This window comes from Pan troglodytes, chromosome 9 (assembly GCF_028858775.2).
Source record: "Pan troglodytes isolate AG18354 chromosome 9, NHGRI_mPanTro3-v2.0_pri, whole genome shotgun sequence".
Classification (NCBI taxonomy): Eukaryota; Metazoa; Chordata; class Mammalia; order Primates; family Hominidae; genus Pan; species Pan troglodytes.
The window spans coordinates 116648256-116669172 of record NC_072407.2 but is presented as its reverse complement, the minus strand read 5'-3'; the positions used below and the strand labels follow the sequence as shown (position 1 = coordinate 116669172).

General features: G+C 38.1%; 1 protein-coding gene across 2 annotated transcripts in view; it reads right to left on the bottom strand.

The window, feature by feature from the left end:
- Positions 1-11800: 11800 nt before the first annotated feature.
- NXPE2 (neurexophilin and PC-esterase domain family member 2) overlaps positions 11801-20917 on the bottom strand; it is a 48333-nt gene continuing 39216 nt past the window's right edge. For both annotated transcript variants that reach the window (XM_063784543.1, XM_054662717.2), the window contains exons 3-5: positions 16365-16426; positions 14419-14634; positions 11801-14032 (exon numbers count right to left, since the gene is read on the bottom strand). In XM_063784543.1, the coding sequence (XP_063640613.1) occupies positions 13497-14032; positions 14419-14634; positions 16365-16426 (814 nt within the window). In that variant the 3' untranslated portion in view covers positions 11801-13496. The remainder of the gene's footprint in view (positions 14033-14418; positions 14635-16364; positions 16427-20917) is intronic.

Below are 20917 nucleotides of genomic sequence, written 5' to 3'. Positions count from 1 at the left end.
CTGTGCTACCCTGACACATAGGAAGAGCAGAAACAGCAAAATGTTTGTTGTTAACTTCAGAGGAAACACTTGCTTTATGGAGAAGCAGGCCTTCAGATACATCAAGGGATTCAGAAGGCTGGGGCTGGACTCAGGTGAGACTCTCTCCCCTGTAGTGGGTCTTCCCCTAGCTGAGTCGCCCCTCTGTTAATACGTAGGGTGCTGCTCAGATCCAATGGCTCAGGGCCCTCCATGCCAACTGGTGAATATATTCATAAGAAACCATTCATTCTACTTGCACTGCTCTGACTTTATTTTCTTGAAGGGGTTCTTAAAAACAGAACACTACAGAAGCAGCCTCCCTAGAAACAAGTGAAATGGTTTCAAGGAGGAGATAGCATTAAATCATTAAATGCTGCCGATAGGTGAGAAAAGAACCAAGACTTGATCATTGCAGAGGTCAGAGACAACCCCAACTGTGCCCCAGCCAGTGCAGCAAACACTGTGCATGTTCAGCTGCAGACTGAAGGATAAATGTCCAGGCACTTGAGCTGGGTTTGAAAGAAGCACGACAGCATGATAATGGGAACCAAGCAAGTGTTAGGAGGCAGTAGGTCTAAGAAAGGCTGATGGAGGAGAATCAGGACAGGGTCTTCAGGGGCCCTGTACACTAACCAAAGTACCATACCCGCTCACGGCCCACTCACCTCTCAAGGCTCCCAGCCTCTGAACACGACCAGGAAACTGCTTCAGAGGAGCCGCATGCCCTGTGGCCTGACCCTCATCACCACTGCCTCTAGAAGCAGGTCCAGGTGAGCGCATGAGGCTGGCAACAGCTGCTTCTGCAGATTGTCCATTAGGCCTGGAGAAGCAAAGTCTGTGACTGTTATAAACTCTTTCTCTGCCCATATGCATTCAATGGATCTAATGGTCACCTCTGATTCATATCAGGTGCGCACAATGACAACAGAACGGGCAAACGTCCACCAAGGACAAAGTGAAGAGAAGCCAAGGCAAAACCAAGCAGCTCCCCTGCCCTCCTGAGCCTGTGGCACCCAGTCCTCTGCCACATTAGGCTGCTGCCTCCTCATATCCCCCAGGACAAACACTGTTTTCTGACTTTCAGATTGCTCATATTTCTCATCTGGTGTTGTTACTTTCTCTTGTTTCCTAGAATGGTTATTAATTTGTTCTTTAAACATATTATTTCTGTCATTTCCTGGGTTTGGATTGGGAGGGAGGTAAAAGGAAGGAGGAAGTAGTGGAGGGGCATTATTATTTATCTCACATGTTGGCAGTAAAGATATACTGACTACACGACATCTAACATGAAATAGAGGTTTGAGGATATAATTGAAACTAATAAAAAACAACAGAAGAACTGAAACTAATAATACAAGGAACAGATCTTACAGTGGAGGAGAGAAGCTGGAAGTGTTCTAAATTCCTCATCCTTCCCAACGATGACTCAGTGGATTTCTTTTAATGTTAGTATAATCATTAAGGAGGAGTACAGACTTAAGTTTGTGATGGACTAAAACAGAAATGATTAACTCTTTGCAAGGAGAGAGCAGAGCGAGCCCCATTTCTCAATACCATTACTTTGGGGGTTCAGTTTCACCATATGAATTTTAGGGAGACACCAACATCCATAGCAATATGTCTACACTAGCTACCTCCAATGATGATAAATAAGGTCTCCTCCCTCTCTTTGCCTCAAACATACACACATCAAGTATAATTCAATGTGTTTTTAAACATTTACAGTCATTCTTTCCTTTTTGGTGCTCAAATTGTCCCATATTTGACCACTGGGAGCCCCCTGGAGTTTCTTTTCAGACCCCTCAAGTGTAAGAGAACCTCAGCTTTTATCCCACAATTATTGTAGCCTTTGCCCCTTTAGTTTGATGAGCATGAGAGATCAAAAGAATGTAAATATTTAGTTGCAATGAATTTGGTTTATTAAAATTAGGCATTGTGACACATTAGAGTGGTAGTCATATTGTTGCATGTTTTCTCTCCTTGAAGTGATGATTGGATTAATAGATTCAACTAAGAGCATGATGTATAGATTTCAATGCGTGTTTTGTTGTTAATGTTGACTTTGATGGTAATGATAATAATAGCTTATATTATTGGGTACCTGCAATGCTCCAGGCTTATTTTACTAAGTACTTTAACTCCACTCTATGAGATAATTGCTAATAGCATTCATTTTACAAGTTATGAAACCAAAGTACAGAGAAGTTAAATAACTTGTCCAAAGATACAGATCTGATAGTAAGGAACCAGGTTGGGATTTGAATCCAGGCTATTCAGAGCTCAGTTTCCTAATCGCTGGGATGATCATGATTGTATTAATTTATTGCTGATATTTATTATTCATTCATTCATTCAGCAATTATATATTGAGTTGCTCTATAGACTACACAATTGAGCCCAGCATTGTAGACACAGAGAAAAATAACAGCAGAACTCAGCCCTTAAAATGGAATCAAACGGACATTCTCCCTTGATAGACATGCTCAGGACATGCTATCTAATTTATTCTTCCAAGTTTGTCCTGCTTAGTAGCAGGCCTCAGCCAACTCTCTCAGACCTCAAACTTTTCCTAGGGCCCAAACACTTCTGGTAACCCTCACTCTCCCCCAACAGACCTAGAAGGAAGATTCACTGGGCTCACATCCAGTTGTGGTTTACATAGAGAGCTGTCGAGAAGATGAGGGAGGAGGGAATGAGAAACCTCCTCCCAGTGGGGGGAAGTGGGAAGATGTGTACCAGGAACTGTGTAGTGTATTCACCAGTACCTGCTCTCACTATTCCCAAACTCTTCTACCTGAAAGGTATGTGGCATTATCTTAGGTTCACAAATGTAAAAACACACTCATGGAAGTTAAATGACTTATTGAAGATTATGCAGTTCATTAAGTGGTGAAGACTGGGTTTGAATTTAGGAATATTTAACCAGTTGCAGATGGTGTTCTTTCCACCATGTCAGATACTTTGAAACATTTGGGATCTGGCTATGGTGTGCTGGAGACGACTTGTATCATCTAGCAAGATCTGACTGTGTGCATCTATTCCCATTTCCATGTTCAGGGACATCATTTTGGTAGCTTAAAATCAGCCATGGAAGGAAGTATTTACACAACAAAAACTGGCAGATGCTTCAAATCAGGACTTTTACATCCAGAGAGCTGGTTCTGCACACCACTGTTTATCTGCACACCACTGGGATCTGGTAAACTGGAAGGCAGATATTAGAACTAGGTCAGAAATTACTCTTAGCTGGTCTTCATGGTGGAGCCAAGAAGAGTTAAATTAAGAGGGTCAGCCAGTTAGTAACCAGGTACGTCAGTCTAAAAGGCCTCTAACTCAGGGATCAGCAAATTTTCCTGTAAAGGGTCAGATAGTAAATAATTTAGGCATTACAGGCCACATATTAATCTTTGTTTTATTTTTACAAATCTTTAAAAAGATTTTTTAAAAATTATTCTTAGCTCACAGGCTACAGGCTGGATTTGGCTGGCAGCTGTTAGTTTGCTGACCCCTGCTATAAACTAGCACCAAATATATAGAAAGACAGAAACTACTCATTACAATTGTTCTCAGAGACAGTGTTCTTTGTCATTGGGAAAAAAAATCGATAAACTGCTTAGAGTATGGAACATTAAAACAGCACCTGCCTACCCCTTAAGAAACATAATCAAGTGGCAATGGACTGATACCAAACTGCCTTCTGAGTAGGGCAGGTCCCCTAATCACAGAGCTTTTATTTGGCTTAGTGGAATGTGCAACGTTGAGGTCACAACTAGATTGCTCAAGACATTAGGGGCATCACGGAGCTTTCTCTGCTGTACCACCACACAGTCTTCATATTGCCCTCTCCATATACACTGACCAAATATTTGAAAACTGGCACAGAATAATTTCTCTGCCCAGGTCCCACCATGCCAGAAGGACATATAAATATCTCTGAGATCCAGATAATTAAGACAGAGATGAGTAAGGGAGGATACAGGAAACATACCCACCTATATTCCCGAGCATTTTTATTTCATGCCTCATCCCTCCTCCCCTCTTCCTGGGGTAATTAATGTGCAGAAAATGGAGTGATCTCCATGGAGCATCAGAATCCCTTTTTTCCTGACATGCAGAAGAGGCAGAAAGACCTAGTTTCTTTGGATCCAGAGTAGGTGAAGGGAGAAAGAAGCTGCCAGGTAATCAGGCTGCTGATGAAACTTCCATAAAGATTATGAGTTTCCTATCTTGGTAGCTGCTTCCCTGTTCTTCCAACGGCACCATTGGTAAAAACCCAGCCAGGTGATAGGTTTAAATGAAAACCGAGGGGGTACATGGACAGGATGAATGGGCATGTGTAAGTTGTTTGACAGTGGGGAAATAGACTGGAAAGAGGATACTTTAGGTTGTGGTTCCTAAATTGGTCGTATTGCCAGGTGCCAACATAGATGTATTATAATTACATTAAAAGACTAAACATACAGATTCCTGGGCATCACCCAAGAAAAGTCTGGTTTGATCGGTTAGAAGCTAGATGTGGAAATGCAGGTTTTTAAACAGCTACTTAGGTGGTTGTGGTACACAGGCATGTGGAAAAGCTGATTCTGAAAATGCTCTGAGAAGCAAAAGAGCCAGTTCTCAGAGTATGGTCTGAGGTCATCTATGAAGGGCTCAGAAGCTATTTTGGTAGTTCTCAAAGAAAAGCATTTAAACATTTTGTTTATTTATACTTCATAAATTTAAATTGTAGTTTATGATTTTTCCACAGTTTCTCTATATTTTTCATAAAAATTGCTTTCTTAAAAATGGTGCATGAATCATAAAGTTTATCTGATCAGTTAATCTTGACTAAGATTCAGTTAACCTGGAGCACTTTGGTCTTCATAAACATGTATTTATTTTACATTACTATGGGTTTTTGTTTACAATTTATTGGTTTCTATTATGTAATTTTATATCTTCATCATAAAATAAATTAATCAAAGGCTTAAGAGTGAATTATTGAGTGTAAAAGAGGTTGAAAACATTAGTAACAGAAATACTTCAACTCAAAATAACTTTTTAAACATAAAGAGAAGAGCTTCTTTTCAAATTATCTGTGAATGTGTTGATTTTGCGCAATTACATAGAACAAAATGTGCTAAAAAGAAATATAAGCATGAATCTCTGAAAACTGAATTTTATTGGATCATTAGTCTATTTGCCTCTTGGGTATTATTTTTGTTGAAACTTTAAGTAGTGTCTGCAATAGAAGAAAAATATTTTATGTGTATATTCTTTCCTTCACTTCTAGCAATAAAATCTGTCCACAGGAGTGGGCATGTTGTACAGGCTTGATAATCAAAATAATCTATCCTTAACCAGTGTTATTGATTTCAGCATGGAATTGTGATCCAAACTGGGACAACCAGAGTCTTCCTTATTTATTTATTTATTTATTGACACAGAGTCTCTCTCTGTCACCCAGGCTGGAGTGCAGTGGCATGATCTCGGCTCACTGCAACCTCTGTCTCCCGGGTTAAGCAATTCTTCTGCCTCAGGCTCCCGAGTAGCTGGGATTACAGGCGTGTGCCACCACGCCCGGCTAATTTTTGTATTTTTAGTAGGCACGGGGTTTCACCATATTGGCCAGGCTGGTCTCGAACTCCTGACCTCATGATCCACCTGCCTCGGCCTCCCAAAGTGCTGGGATTATAGGTGTGAGCCACTGCGTCCAGCCTTCCCTATTATTTTTATCTATATACAGGTGCTAGGAAAGTGTTCTATTACTGTGAGGTCACAAATCACAAGGATCATACAACCTTTCAGCTGCCACGTGTAAAGAACCTGCCTGAAAATGAAGCCAACAGAAAACTGCAGAGCCGAGAGGTGGCATGGGAGATACAGAGGCCTGGCCATATCCTTCAAATATCTGGATACAACATCCCTCAATTATTTTGCACTTTTTCTGCCTTCTCAGTTTTGAGTTAATTCAGTGCTTCCCACACCTCCTTAGGCTACTTTGAGGTAGATTTTTATCACCTGTATAAAAGTCCTAGCCTATAGAGGACTAAAGCCATCAAAGACTTTTATATAATTGTCAGGCAAAGCACACTCACCTCTCTGCTAAGGCAATTTACTTTTCTCCAGAACAAGAATGAACAAGAACAAGATATCGGTTTCCAGTATCAACTTGATGAGTTTTGTCAATAAAGTAAAAAGAAAAAAGACTAGAATTACCAAGTTATCATTTGTCATTGTACTCCTGATAGTGAAAAAGGGTACAACACAAAGCACTGGCAAGAAGCTTATAAAGCCAACCACAAGCTAATGATACATATAGTTGATGCTAAATCAGAAGTAAGTCAGCAAAATTCCTATATCAAATGATACTGTTATGCAAACATACTGTCAATAGCACATAATGTGAATGAAAAAGTATGTACTAGAACACATTTTGCTTTATAGTAGATGGAAATGATTTATATGCAGAGCAAGAATACGTTCCTGGCATCTGTGCAGCATGTATAAGAGCCTGAAGCACTTGATGACTTTTTGCATCTGGTTGTCATTGAAAACTCATGCTGTACAGGAAGAATTTATACAAATTATTTTGCGATCCATGGTGTAGACTGGAAAAGAACATTGGGATTACTCCTATGAGAGCAGCAGCTATGTGTGCAGCAAGACTTGTACTTGAATGCCAACTCACCTGCTCCTTTATTAACAGAGAACTGTTTTTAATCACATGCCTCCTAACGTTGATTCAGTATCGAAGAAAATAGAGAATTCAAGTCATTAATGGATACTGAACAACTGAGACAACAGTCAACCCTTGAACAACAGGGGTTTGAACTGCACTGGTCCACCTATATCTGACTTATTTTCAATCAAATTGTGGATCAAAATATTGAAATAAGTATTTGCAGGATGTTAAACCCATGTATACAGAGGGCCAACTTTTCATATACTCAGGTTCGGGGCTTGAGCATGAGTGAATTTTCATCTACATAGGTGTCCTGCAACCAATTCCCCACATACATAGAGGGACAATTGTATTTCATTTCAGCAAGTTGGACAAAGAAATGACATACTCTTGATTTCCACATTTAAGTTTATTTGCCATGAAAGGCAAAGAACATACATGAGGGTTTTTAAAAATTACTACTGTGGTAACAAAACAACATTAAATTTATCCTCTTAACCATTTTTTCAGTGTACAGTACAGTAGTGTTAAGTATATTCACATGGTTGCAACAGATCTCTAGAACATTTTTACCCGGCAACACTAAAAGTCTATACCACTAAACACTAACTCCCTCTCCTACCAGCCCTTGATAACCACCTTTCTACTTTCTGTTTCTATGATTTTGCCTGCTATGAATACATCATAGGAGTGGAATCCTATAGTATTTATCCTTTTGTCACTGGCTTCTTCCACTTAGCATAATATCCTCAAGGTTCATCCATGTGTGCATGTGACATGATTTCCTTCCTTTACTAAGGTTGCATGGTTTTTCACTGTATGTATATGCCATGTTTTCATTATCTATTCACCTGTTGATGGACATTTGAGTTGCTTCACCTCTTGGCTATTGGAAATAGTCTTGTGATGAACATGGGTGTGCAAGTATCTCCTTGAATTATTTGGAAATAATTCACTTTGCTTTGTGAATATCTAGCCACAGTGGGATTGTTGGATTGTACGGCAATTCTACTTTTAATTTGTGAGGAACCTCCGTACTGTTTTTCAGTATGTATGGTTGCACTGTTTTACATTCCCACTCACAGTGCACAAAGGTTCCAACTTCTTCACATCCTCACAAACACTTGCTGTTTTGTGTTCTTTTGATAGCGGCCATCCTGATGGATGTGAAGTGATACCTCATTGTAATTTTGATTTGCAGTTCCCTAATGATTAGTGATATTGAACATCTTTTTATGTGTTTATTGGCCACTTGTATATCTTTTGTGAAGAAATATCTATTCAACTTCTTTGCCAATTTTTAAATCTATTTTTTTACATATTCTGGATATTAATACCTTATCAGATATAATGTTTGCAATTATTTCTTCCCATACTGTTGGTTGCCTTTTCATTCTGTTGATTGTTTTATATGGCTATGCAGAAGTTTTTAAGTTTGATGTAGTCCCATTTGTTTGTTTTGTTTTTTTTATTTTGTTGCCTTGCATTTGGTGTCATAGCCAAGAAATTACTGCCTAAATCTTTTCCCTTCTATTTTCTTCTAGAAGTTTAATAGTTTTGGATCTTACATTTAGGACTTCACTTGATCTTAGCCAAAAGGCCGAGAAGTGATACATTTAGGTCTTTAATCCATTTTGAGTTAATTTTTGTATATGCTATAAAGTAAGAGTCCAGCTTCATTCTTTTGCATGTCAATATTCAGTTTTCCCAATACTATTTGTTAAAGGGACTGTTCTTTTTTTCCCTACCATGTAGTTGTGGCACACTTCCTGAAAATCATGTAGCCAGATATGCCTGGGTTTATTTCTGGGCTTTTTGTTCTGTTCCATTGGTCTACATAGCTATCTTTATATCAGTACCACACCATCTTAATTATTGTTGCTTTGAAGTATGTTTTAAAATCAAGGAGTGTGAGGCCTACAACTTTGTTCTTCTCTTTCAATATTATTTAGGCTACTCAACATCCCTTGAGATTCCACATGAATTTTATGATTTTCTAATTCTACAAAAAATGCCACTGGGTTTTGACAGAGATTGCACTGGAGCTGTAGATTGCTTTGGATAGTATGATATTTAAACAAGATTAGGTCTTTCAATCCACAAGCATGGGATATCTTTCCATTTATTTGTATTCTATTTCTTTCAGCAATGTTTTATACTTTTTGGTCTTTCATCTCCTTGATTAAGTATATTGCTAGCTATTTTATCCTTTTTGGTGCTATAAGAAATGGGATTGTTTTCTTAATTTCCTTTTTGAATTGGTCATTGGTATAGAAATGCAACTGATTTTTGAGTGTTGGTTTTGTGTGCTGAAACTTTGCTGAATCCATTTCCTAGTTCTAACAGGTTCTGTACAGAATCTTTAAGATTTTCTAAATATAAGATCATGTCATCTGTGAACAGAGATAATTTACTTCTGCTTTTCCAATTGTGTGTCTTTTCTTTTTTTTGTTATATGCTATATATAACAAAATTTTTTTGTTTTGTTTTGTCTTAATTGCTCTGGCTGGAAATTTCAGTACTATGTTGAATAGTAGTGGTAAGGATGGGCATCTTTGCTTTGTTCCTGATCATAGAGGAAAAACAGTTGTTCCTAGTTGCATATGGTATTAACTGTGGGCTTTTCGTATATGGCTTTTATTGTGTTGAGATAGTTTCCCTCTATTCATAGTTTATTGAATGTTTTTATCATGAAAGGATGTTAAATTTTGTCAAATGCTTTTTCTGCATCAATTGAGATGATCATGTAGTTTTTGTTCCTTATTTTGTTAATGTGGCACATTATATTGACTGATTTTCATATGTTGAGCCATCCTTGTATTCCAGGTATAATTGCCATTTGGTCATGGTATATGATGCTTTTCATGAGCTATTGAATTTGGTTTACTAGTATTCCTTCTTTTTAGGGTTTTTGCATCTATGCTTATCAGGGATATCGGCCTGTAGTTTTCTTTTCTTGTCTTTGTCTTGGTGTCAGGGTAATACTTGCCTCATAGAATGAGTTTGGGGCATTCCTTCCTCTTATTCTTTGGGAGAGTTTGAGGATTGGTGTTAATTCTTCTTTAAATGTTTAGTAGAATTCTCCACTGAAGCCATCTGGGCCTAGGCTTTTTATTGTTGTTGTTATTACCGAAAGGTTTTTGATTACTGTTTCAATGTCCTCTCAGTTATAGGTCTGTTCAAATTTCTTATTTCTTTATGATTCAGTCTTCGTAGGTTGTATGTTTCTATGAATTTATCAGTTTCTTCTAGGTTATACAATTTGTTAGCATACAATTGTTCATAGTAGTCTCTCGAAATCATTTTTATTTCTGTGACATCCATTTTAATGTCTCATTGCCCACTTATAATTTTAGCTATTTGAGTCTTCTCTATTTTTCTTAGTCTAGCTATGAATTTGTTAAATTTTTGATCTTTTTGAAAAACCAACTCTTAGTTTTTTTGATCTTTTCTATGGTTTATGCTTTACTTTATTTCCTTTATCTCTGTTTAATCTTTATTATTCCCTTCCTTCTGCTGACTTTGGGCTTGGTTTGTTCTTCTTTTTCTAGTTCCTTGAAGGGCAGAGTTAGGCTGTTGATTTGCAAACATTTTTCTTTTTTCATGTAAGCATTTATTGCTATGAACTTCCCTGTTATTGCCACTTTTACTGCATCCCATAAGTTTTAGTGTGTTGTATTTTTGTTTTCACTTGTCTCCAGGTATTTCCTAAATCCCTCGTTTGTTCTTCTTTGACCCATAGGCTGTTTAATAGTGCAATGTTTAATTTCTAAATATTTATGGATTTTCCTATTTTCTTTCGGCTATCGATTTCTTTTTTTTTTTCTTTTTTGTTTTTTGAGACAGAGTCTCGCTCTGTCACCCAGGCTGGAGTGAAATGACATGATCTTGGCTCACTGCAACCTCCGCCTCCCGGGTTCAAGCGATTCTCCTGCCTTAGCCTCCCGAGTAGCTGGGACTACAGGCATGTGCCCCCACGCCCAGCTATTTTGTATTATTAGTAGAGACAGGGTTTCACCATGTTGGCCAAGCTGGTCTTAAACTCCTGACCTCATGATCCGCCCACCTTGGCTCCCAAAGTGCTGGAATTACAGGCGCTAGCCACCACACCCAGCCTCTGATATTGATTTCTAGTTTTGTTTTATTCCATTGTGCATAAATGGGTTTTTGAAAGAGGTTTGATAATAGCAATAGAGAACATTTCTATGACTTCAAATGGCTTGCTCAAGTCTTGTATATTAGCAATATAGTCATTATCTGCAATAACCTGAAGCTATCACCTTAAGCCAAAACATTATGAAATATTTAGATACCAGAATTTCTTTAAAAAATAAACAAGAAGTAAATGGCTTAAAAGTCAGAGACTTGACACTTACCAACATTTGGTGATTTTTTTTGTTTTTTACTCACCACGAAAAATGATAATGCATTATGGAATTTGCTTTTAAAAATGCAACCAATTACAATGACAAAACATTAAAAAATACTTTCTAGAGAAGAATGCAAGCACATGTTGTGCTATCTGTATAGTACCACTAGCTCCATGTGGCTATTGAACACTTGAAATGTGAATAGTGCAACTGAGGAACTAATTTTTTACTTAATTTAATTTAAATTTAAATAGCCCTATGCAACTAATGGCTACTGTGTTGTACAGTGCAATTCTAGAACAAGAGAAATAATAGACCCTCTTTTATAGGGGCTAATTGATCACATTTAAATTAAAACATTCAATTTGTTGAGGTGAGAGATGAGGGAGAAGGCACATTGTAGAGTGAGTTGTAGAGTGATATAGACAAACTTCAGTGCATGTGAAGAGAAGGTAAGAAAACTAGAAACTATCATGTCAGAACCAGGTTGAAGGAATTTGAGATGGTCTTCATGGGAAAACGATAACTCATTTAAGCAATTAACATTGCAATGGTTGGAAGAATAATTAAATTTACTTTCAAAGTATCCTAAAGGAGGAATTAGAACCAATAAGTAGCTTGATACAAGGAAGAAATTTCTAACATGAGTTCCCTATTTAGAGAAGTCTAGTGCTAAAGTGTATGACCCAGACTTATGACCTAGGCTTTTCTTTTCTTTTCTTTTCTTTTCTTTTCTTTTTTTTTTGAGATGGAGTCTCGCTCTGTCACCCAGGCTGGAGTGTGGTGGCGCAATCTTGGCTCACTGCAACCTCCACCTCCTGATGACCCAAACTTTGTACTGATGTTACAGCATTATAACTTCACTTCCTCTAACTAAGAAACACAGTCCTAAGAGGGGAAGTATCCTTAATAACAATATTCCCACTCTTGAGACCTAGAGTATATTAATAGAAAGGGTGTATATCTTTCTAATGAGAGGAAGATTTAGAGACAAAATTTGTCATTTGAGGCCCTCTGGAGGGGATCCCAAATCATATTTTAGGATATCCAAGAATCAGGGTTTTGGGGTCTGTACGTTAACATAATACTAAGTTGTTTTCTCTCAATGAGCCTGTGGGTTTTGAAGTATGATCCATGATTCTTACTGGAATCTAGAGAACAACTGGTTACTAAGTTCCAAATAATTTTCCTAAGCAAGAAGACTGCTATTATGATCCCACTAAGTTTCCTGTATACATCACATTTTCTCTAAACTTGAATCATTTAATCTATGCATTTCTGGGCTGCACATGTCTTCAAATTATGGGTGATGATGATTTGCTATTCAATCATCATGCTCAGCACTGGAGACATGCCTTTAAATTTGGTTTTCTCTTCCTAGAAGCACTATTTACAGTAGCCAAAAGGGGAAACAACCCAAATGTCGATCAACAAATGAATGGATAAACAAAATGTAGTACATACTTACAACGGAATATTATTCAGTCTTAAAAATGAAGGAAAATTCGGACAAATGCTACAATGTGGATGAACCTTAAAGACATATGCTAAGTGAAATACGCCAGACAGAAAAGGACAAATGCTGCATGTTGCCACTTATATGAGCTACCTAAAATAGTCAAATTCAGAAGGACAGAAAATACAATGGCGGTTGCCATGGGCCAAGGACAGGAGCGAATGGGGAGTTATTGTTTAATAGGTACCAAGTTTCTTTTTGGAATGTTAAAAATGTGCCAGAGATGGATCATGATGAGGGTTTCACAACATTGTAAATTACTTAATATCACTGAATTGTACACTTAAAAATGGTTTATAGCCGGGTGTGGTGCTGCACGCTGGTGATCCCAGCTACGTGGGAGGCTGAGTCAGGAGAATCGCTTGAACCCGGGAGGCAGAGGTTGCAATGAGCTGAGATCATGCCACTGCACTCCAATCTTGGTGACAGAGTGAGACTGTCTCAAAAAATAAAATAAAATAATAAGGCATGGTGGCTCACGCCTGTAATCCCAGCACTTTGGGAGGCCGAGGTGGGCAGATCACCTAAGGTCAGGAGTTCGAGACCAGCCTGGCCAACCAGATAGTGAAACCCCATCTCTACTAAAAAATACAAAAATCAGCTGGGCATGGTGGTGGGCACCTGTAATCCCAGCTACTTGGGAGGCTGAGGCAAGAGAATCACTTGAACCTTGGAGGTGGAGGTTGCAGTAACCCAAGATCACATCATTGCACTCCAGTCTGGGCAACAGGAGCAAAACTCTATCTCAAAAATAAAATAAAATAATAAAATGGCTTAAATGGTAAATGTTATGTTACATATATTTAACTTTAATAAAACTTTTTCAAATTTAGTTTCCTCAAAACTTGGATTGCATTAAACTATCTTCGCTGTATATGTGAGATCATCTATAGAAAGTGGCTAGTGCTATTTTTGTATTTTTCCTCTAACAAATGTAGTTTAAGAACATGCCAATCTGATTTTGAATCACATAATCCGGTGGATGGGCATTGTTGGTGCAATATGCAATCGTCATGTCCCAGGCATCAATAATACCCACATTAAGATCCACAAAAATATCTCTTATGATAAGATTCTGAATATAGCCATGAAAGTCACTGAACATCTCTGCATTTTCTTGTATCTCTCTGGTGTTTTCAGTTTTAAGTATCACCTTGGTCTCCGGGCTTCGCAAGAATAGACGTTCAATGGCCTTTTGAATATTGATGGCCCTACGGATGAAAATGTTGATGGGAAAGGGTCTGAAGTGTTGGCCGAGGGTAATGACAATGGCTGTGTTTTTGTCTCCTGCTACCCGGTCAATTTCCCGTGGGATATAGTTTTCATCTTTCACTGAGAATAACTTTTTGGTAACAAATGGATGACCATGTTTTTTCCACTGAATCAAAATATGTCTTTCAACATCCAGAAGAACATGTGTTTTAAAGATCCCAGCTCCATGATGATCAAAATATTTTAGGGCTGATGAAAGACAAATCAATAAATATTTTAACAAAAGGAAAATGATATAACTTTAAACTGCACACAACATGTGTAAAATTGTAACCAAGATCACTTCTAACTAAGCACTATTGCCTATGTAAGGTGGATAATTTTACCAGATGCATTACAATCTTAACAAAATATTGAACTTGTTATGAGAATACATGAAGAGGAAGAAAAATATTAACATTTGTGAATGAAAAGATAAAATTTAACTTTTTATTAAAAGCCCAAAGCCAAAAGTTAGGCAAATTAAAAAAAATAAAATAAAATACATATTAGAAAAGAAAAGCAAATAATTCTAATTATTATTTCAAAACCCTCAAAAGTCAAATAGAATTTCAAAATATAAATTAAATACATACTTTTCACAGCTTTTTGTAAGTAGTAAATCCACTGACGCAGTGTTGAATCTCCCATGAGATAAATAAGTTTTCTTTCCAAGCAGTCATTTATATTTTTTGTTTCAATGAACTTGATCTGTTTACAAAATGCTGTAATCCACATTTTTTTCAAAGTATAACCACTGGGGAAAGGAGTCTTCATTCCAATCTGGCAGTTCTTTTTTATGTTCTCGCTCTCTGGCAATACAAATTTCCAGATTAAGTAATTTTTATTACCACAAATTATTTTGGAAAAATGTTTCTCATTTTTGCCTTCCTTTTCCTCTTTTTCCTCCCCCTTTCTCTTCAGCTCTATTTTGCCCTCCTCTCTTCCACAAATATTTATTTAATAAGATCATGTTAAAAGGGTGAATTAAATAGCTTTTCTTGAATAATTTTTCTTGGAGTGGGGATCTGTTGACTTTTGTGCATTTGCAATGTGTCCCTGGGCTCCACCTTGTCCCCAGAGCCACGCTGCTGTGGAACAGCCAGCCAGAGTCAGGAGGAAATGTGTGGCCGTGAAATAGCAGGGCACAGTGGCCCTGCCAAATATTACACCAATGACATTGGCCTCGCTGAATTGTAAATCTCATCTTCCTCAAACTACTTATCCAGGAAAAGAAGCTTGAATGTGTTTATGAAATGAGTGTCTCACATTGTTTATTTTGTGTGTCCCAGAATCATCTTCTCTGGCTAATACTTTTTTTAAAATCCTTAAATCTTAATTGTCATGTCTAGAACTGAATGTAATATTCTCAGTGTGATCTGACACAGAAAAAAGTAGGATCATGACCTCCCTGTTCTGAACACTCCTCTATTAAAATAGCCTAAACTGTATTTACTGACTCCTATTGAGTTTTCCCCCAGGTAAGTTTCTGAGGCCACTTCTATATTCACCACTTAAAATGCACATCTTCTTTGTCATCTACCTGCATTGTTGGGATATGGGGTACACATTGAGGAACTTACATTTGTTCGTATTGAATAACATCAGATTTGTAAGTGGCTCCAAAAATTACAGTCTGGTACTATCTTCCAAGAAACTGCCTGACTTTACTAGAAATTACTGTCCAGGCAAGAGGGAAATAAAAGAGGTGTTACGAACATTCAAATTGCCTCAAGAATCTAAGAACTTTCTTCAGTGTAAAAGTTGGGTGTGAATGATAGTTGCCCTAGCAGGGAAGGGATCTGTCTTCTTCATAGATTGTGAGCTTTACATCTGGGTTCATGATTTATTTGTATTTATGTTCTCCACAGGGTTTAGCAAATTTCTTTGTACAGTAGGACCTCAGTAAACACTTGCTAAATGCATGAAAAAGGGGTGATGAGTAATGGTACACCCCGTTGATTGTTATAATGGAAGTCCTTTGCTTTACTTTAATTTTGAAATTCACTTCATTTCCCGTGTAGCAGAATCATCACTTCTATGAGTGAAATGGTTTTGTGTTGACCACTAAAGTTCATATGATTAAACTGAGAAAAAATTCACAGAAATTTCTAGTTCATAGAACTTCAAGTAATATGGCTTGGCTAAATGAGAAATTAGAAACCACCAAAGAAATGTCCTAACTCTGAATCTGTGCAGCTCATCTGAGACATTTTTCACATAGCACCAGCACCTGATCATTGGCTCTGGAGGAATAAATCTCAAATTTAAATACAAATAGCCTGTACATTTTGAGGCAGTGCCACTGAAGTTAATGGTTTCCCTAGCCTTTTATATCTGACTTGGGATGAAAATTGGTTTAAATCGATATGAAAATAATTTCCAAGAATAAAATCCCTTCTCTAAAACCCAAGGTGGTTGATGTAATTTGTCCCAGGAAATGAGAGATCAAATCATTAATGTGGAATAAATATCTCTAAGTAAGCATGTCCTTTCCGTGGATAAATTGTGATCATGGCAGACAACAACACTCCAGACTTACTGTTGCATGGTATGACCTCAATGGGGGTAAAGTTCTTCATCATTTCAACTCCTATGTTGGACCTGCAAGAAATGGGAAAATAAATTAGCTTACTATCTGCCCGGATAATAAAGTAGGAATCACTGGTTTAGATGGATTAAACCTCTCTTCTCCAAATGCCTTTCCCCCCCTTATTTTGATATATTTAAGATATCCTGGGGAAGTAAATGGGTCAGGATTCTGGAAAGCTGTTCCTCTCCTAATGGCAGGGAATCTAGAGATCCAGAGAAAGTCACTCACCCTCCATATGCAATCCATCAAATCTATCTAACATCTATCTATCTATCTGTCTGTCTATCTATCTATCTATCTATCTATCTATCTATCTATCTATCCTTATTTTAATTTTCCCTTCTAAATGGCTCTCTACCACAAACAACCCTTTCCACATTTTCCACCTGTAGTAATTCAGGCCCTCATCACGCTTTCCAAGGCTAGTGCTTCTCAAACTTGAGCGTGCATCAGAATTACCTGCAGTACTTTATTACAACTCCAATTGCTGAGCCTCACACCCAGAATTTCTGATTCAACAGTTATGGGGTAAATTCTCAAGAATTTGGATTTCTATAATAACAAGCTCTTGGGCTAACCCAAAGCCAATGGTCTAGGGACATTACTTTGAGAACCCTGTCCTAAATTATTATAATACTATCTTTCTGCCCTTTTGGTTTATCCCACCTAAATACAAACCCTATGCTACCTGTTTTATTCCCCTATGTAAAACGTTCCCATGACTTTCTGTCCTCAACCTACAGAAAAAGCTCCCTAACTGGTATAAAAATCTCCTATGAGTGTCTACATTGCCAGCTTCATCTTCATCTACTCTTCACCTTCTTGAGTTCCCAGGAGTCTATTTTTCATAGTCTGTTATCTCCCTCAGATAGGAATCAAGTCAATATTATTCAGTATAATATTTCGAGTGCCCAGCACAGTGAGCTTCATCTCAAGGTATCAGTCCCAATGACTATGGTGACTATGTCCAGCCAAATTGAATTCACTCTATCAGAATGAAATCCATCTAGGGGAAGGTAGGCCCTTTCAGAGCCAGAGCCACAGACATCTTCAAGAGGGATAGAGAAAGCCCTTTCTAAGATTGAGAAGAATTGTCTGAATCTCAGGAAATGAGTTTTTGGGTCAAGTGAGGATAATATCCCCTTCATCAAGAAGGCCAGAGGACTGAAGACAGGTCAGGGTGGCTGGGTGTGATGGCTGCATGGAGTGGTGGAGTCATGAGAGACAGCACTATGGCCCATTGACTTTAGAATAAGATCGACTGGGAATCCCGTTCTGACTCTGCAATTCAACTGGATATGTGACTTTGGCCAACCTATTTAATATGCCTAAATTTTCTCATCTTCAAAATGAGCATAATAATAGTCACTCCAGAGTATTTTACTGAGGATAAATTGTATAATACAAAGTAGGCATCTAACATAAAGGTTGGCATATAGTAGGTGCTCAACAAATCATTGCAATTATTATTACTGAGGATCCCATCAGACCTATTTTTGGCACAAGAGTAAGATTTGTCTTTAAGAAATTTAATCTGACCAAACCTCTATTCTCCCATACCTTTCTCAGGTAAGGCTGAGGATAACAAAAGAAATTGAGACCCGGCTACCTTGTAAATTTGGTTACCAAAGAAAAATTTGATGCTACATTAAAATTAGGATTAAAACCATGTATTAATGTTATAAAGGAATTCATTTTAATGTCTCCTGTTTTTGTAATTGTGTATGTGCATTAAATTTTAAAAAGGGGTCTATAATTAATTAGACCATAATAGAAACTAACAGAATAGTGAACAACTGTGTTACCTATGTGATGTCTTCTCCTATGGTAACTCCTCATTTATGTTTTTATCATGATTATCCACAAAACTCTTAAAAAGAAAAAGACTTTTTTAATTTAAGGAAATAAATGTCCTAGGAAGTAACATTTCTGATTCTTCAGCCAAGGGTGAGGGAGAGAACCCAAGTGGGGAAATATATTTACAGTCATCCCTCAGTATATGTGGGAGATTGGTTCCAGGACCCCCACCACATCTACAAAAATCAGCATATGCTCAAGTCCTGCATTCAGCCCCACGGAACCCAAGTATGTGAAAAGTCAGCTCTCCATAGATGTAGGTTTTGCATCCTGTGAATATTATATTTTTGATCCACATTTGATTGAAAATGCTTTGAATATAAGTGGATTTGTGCAGTTCAAATCTGGGTTGTTCAAGGGTTAACGGTACTATGTTACAAATGAAACAGAAACTGGCTTAGTCCCTGTATTCGTGAGAAGGAAAGATGTCAAAGAATTGGGCTTGGGTCTAGGAAGGGGCCCTAGAGCTTAGCAATAGAATGATCCGTGAGACTTCTTGGATGTGTAATCAGCTGTTCCTTGCATATGCACTACATCACCTGTAGGGAGACTGAAATCTCTATTTCCATGCAGTAGGGGAAAAAAACTTAATAGCTTGAATAGAGCAGGGGATCTGGGAAGGACTTATGTCTATTTGGAAATAAAGCAGCTTACTATCATGATTACTGTCATGAGCACAGCCCTCTTGAGAAGCCTGATTAGGACCCAAAGTATGTGCCAGTCTGCCAGACTAGGGACTTTGGATTTCCTGAGACACAGCCAGCAACTGTGCAAGGATGGTACCTTCAACCCAGGCTTCAATGAGGACCACCTCAAGAGGGATCCAGCTGTAGCTAACAGGGAATACAGAATCAGGCACATATAAAACATATAGAGTATAGAATCTTAAGTCCACCCTTAGACTTAAGACAGAATTCTGAGACCTCCAAGACAGGAAGACCTTTATGTCTCCATGATTATTTTTCCTTTGCTTCATAAAAATTTATTTTTAAAATCCCAGCTTCTTTTAGCTGAGCCATAGGGAATAAAGAGATTTTTCCATACCTTGATCAGGAAAATGTAAAGAAGTGAAGGTGACGTAGGGGTGAAAGGGAGAGCCTGTAGTGATGTAGGGTCAGTTGTGCCCAGCTCTCTGTGTCATCATAATGCTTAAATTGGATTTGAACTTGAATTTCCAGGATATTGTGCTATGCTGGAAATTTGCCCTCTGAAGACATATCAGAAAACTAAAGCCTTTCTATGGCAGCAGCTCCCAAACTGGGGAACCAAAGTCTCTTTAAATGATCCATAAAATAAGTGGTCTGTGGCCAAATAAATTTGGGAAATGCTGTATGCTCTATTCTTGCTTGAAGGGATACATATTAAAGTTTCTGAGAAGTCCTGCTGCAAAGAAACCAACTTAACTTTAATTATTTCTCCAGATTGTATTATTTTACTTATTTTTTTTTATTCAACAAATAGTTATTCAGAACTTTCTCAGTGTCAGGCATTGTGCTGGGCCTGTGAGACAAAATACTGGCCCTGAATGGCTTCCTGACAGACATAGATGACTTCTAAGGCCCTGCCTACCTATCTCATCTTCTCTCTCCCTCACTTCCTGCGTTCCAGCCTTTCTGCACTCCACCCCCACCATGGTTCCTAGAACATTCCAACATGCTCTTGCCTCAGGTCCCATTCCTTCTCTTGAGAATGCTGTTTCCTGAAAATTCACATGACTTACTCCCTCACTTAACTCAGGTTGCTGCTCAAGACAAGCCTTACCTGACACCGTTTCAAAATAGCATCAACCATCACGTTTGAAACTGTCACTCTTTGACCTTCATGTTAAAGAGTTTTAATATTAAAAGAGTTTAAATTTCACCCTTAGAGCCATGGGGTCATCTTAAAGCTTTTAAGGAGGAAATAGTAAAAGACAAATCTGTTTATTTACTTTTTGTCCTTCTATCCCACTAGAATGTTAATTCCCAACACCTAGTGCTGTGTCTGGAATACAGAAGGCGCTGACTACTTATAAATTGAAAGAATGGGCTGGGCGTGATGGCTCATGCCTATAATTCCAGCATTTTGGGAGGCTGAAGTGGGTGGATCACCTGAGCTGGGGAGTTCAAGACCAGCCTGGCCCACATGGTAAAACCCTGTCTCTACTAAAGATACAAAAATTAGCCAGGGGTGGTGGCAGGTGCCTGTGGTCCCAGCTACTCAGGAGGCTGAGGCAGCAGAATTTCTTGTACCCAGGAGGCGGAGGTTGCAGCGAGCCGAGATCGCACCACTGCACTCCAGCCTGGGTGACAGAGCGAGACTCGGTCTCAAAAAAAAAAAAAAAATGAATGAATGGTGAAAAGTAGTTAACACTTAATGCTCTGCAGAGCTTACAACTTAACAGAGGATATTAAAAATAAATTGGAAAATTAATAATGTAATAAGAATTATGTTGGGGAAGAACAAAATGCTAAGGAAAAATACAGGACTAGAACTTCAGTCAGGGAGATGGAAAGTTTCCTAGAGGAAATGATGTGTAAACCAAAGCTTGTGAAATGCCAGAGGTGAGAGGACATGGTCCATTTGTTAAATAAAAGGAGTTCCATTGACGGACAGAGGGCAAGGCAGCATAAAGGTGAGACAAGAGGCTGCCAAGGGAGGAAAGT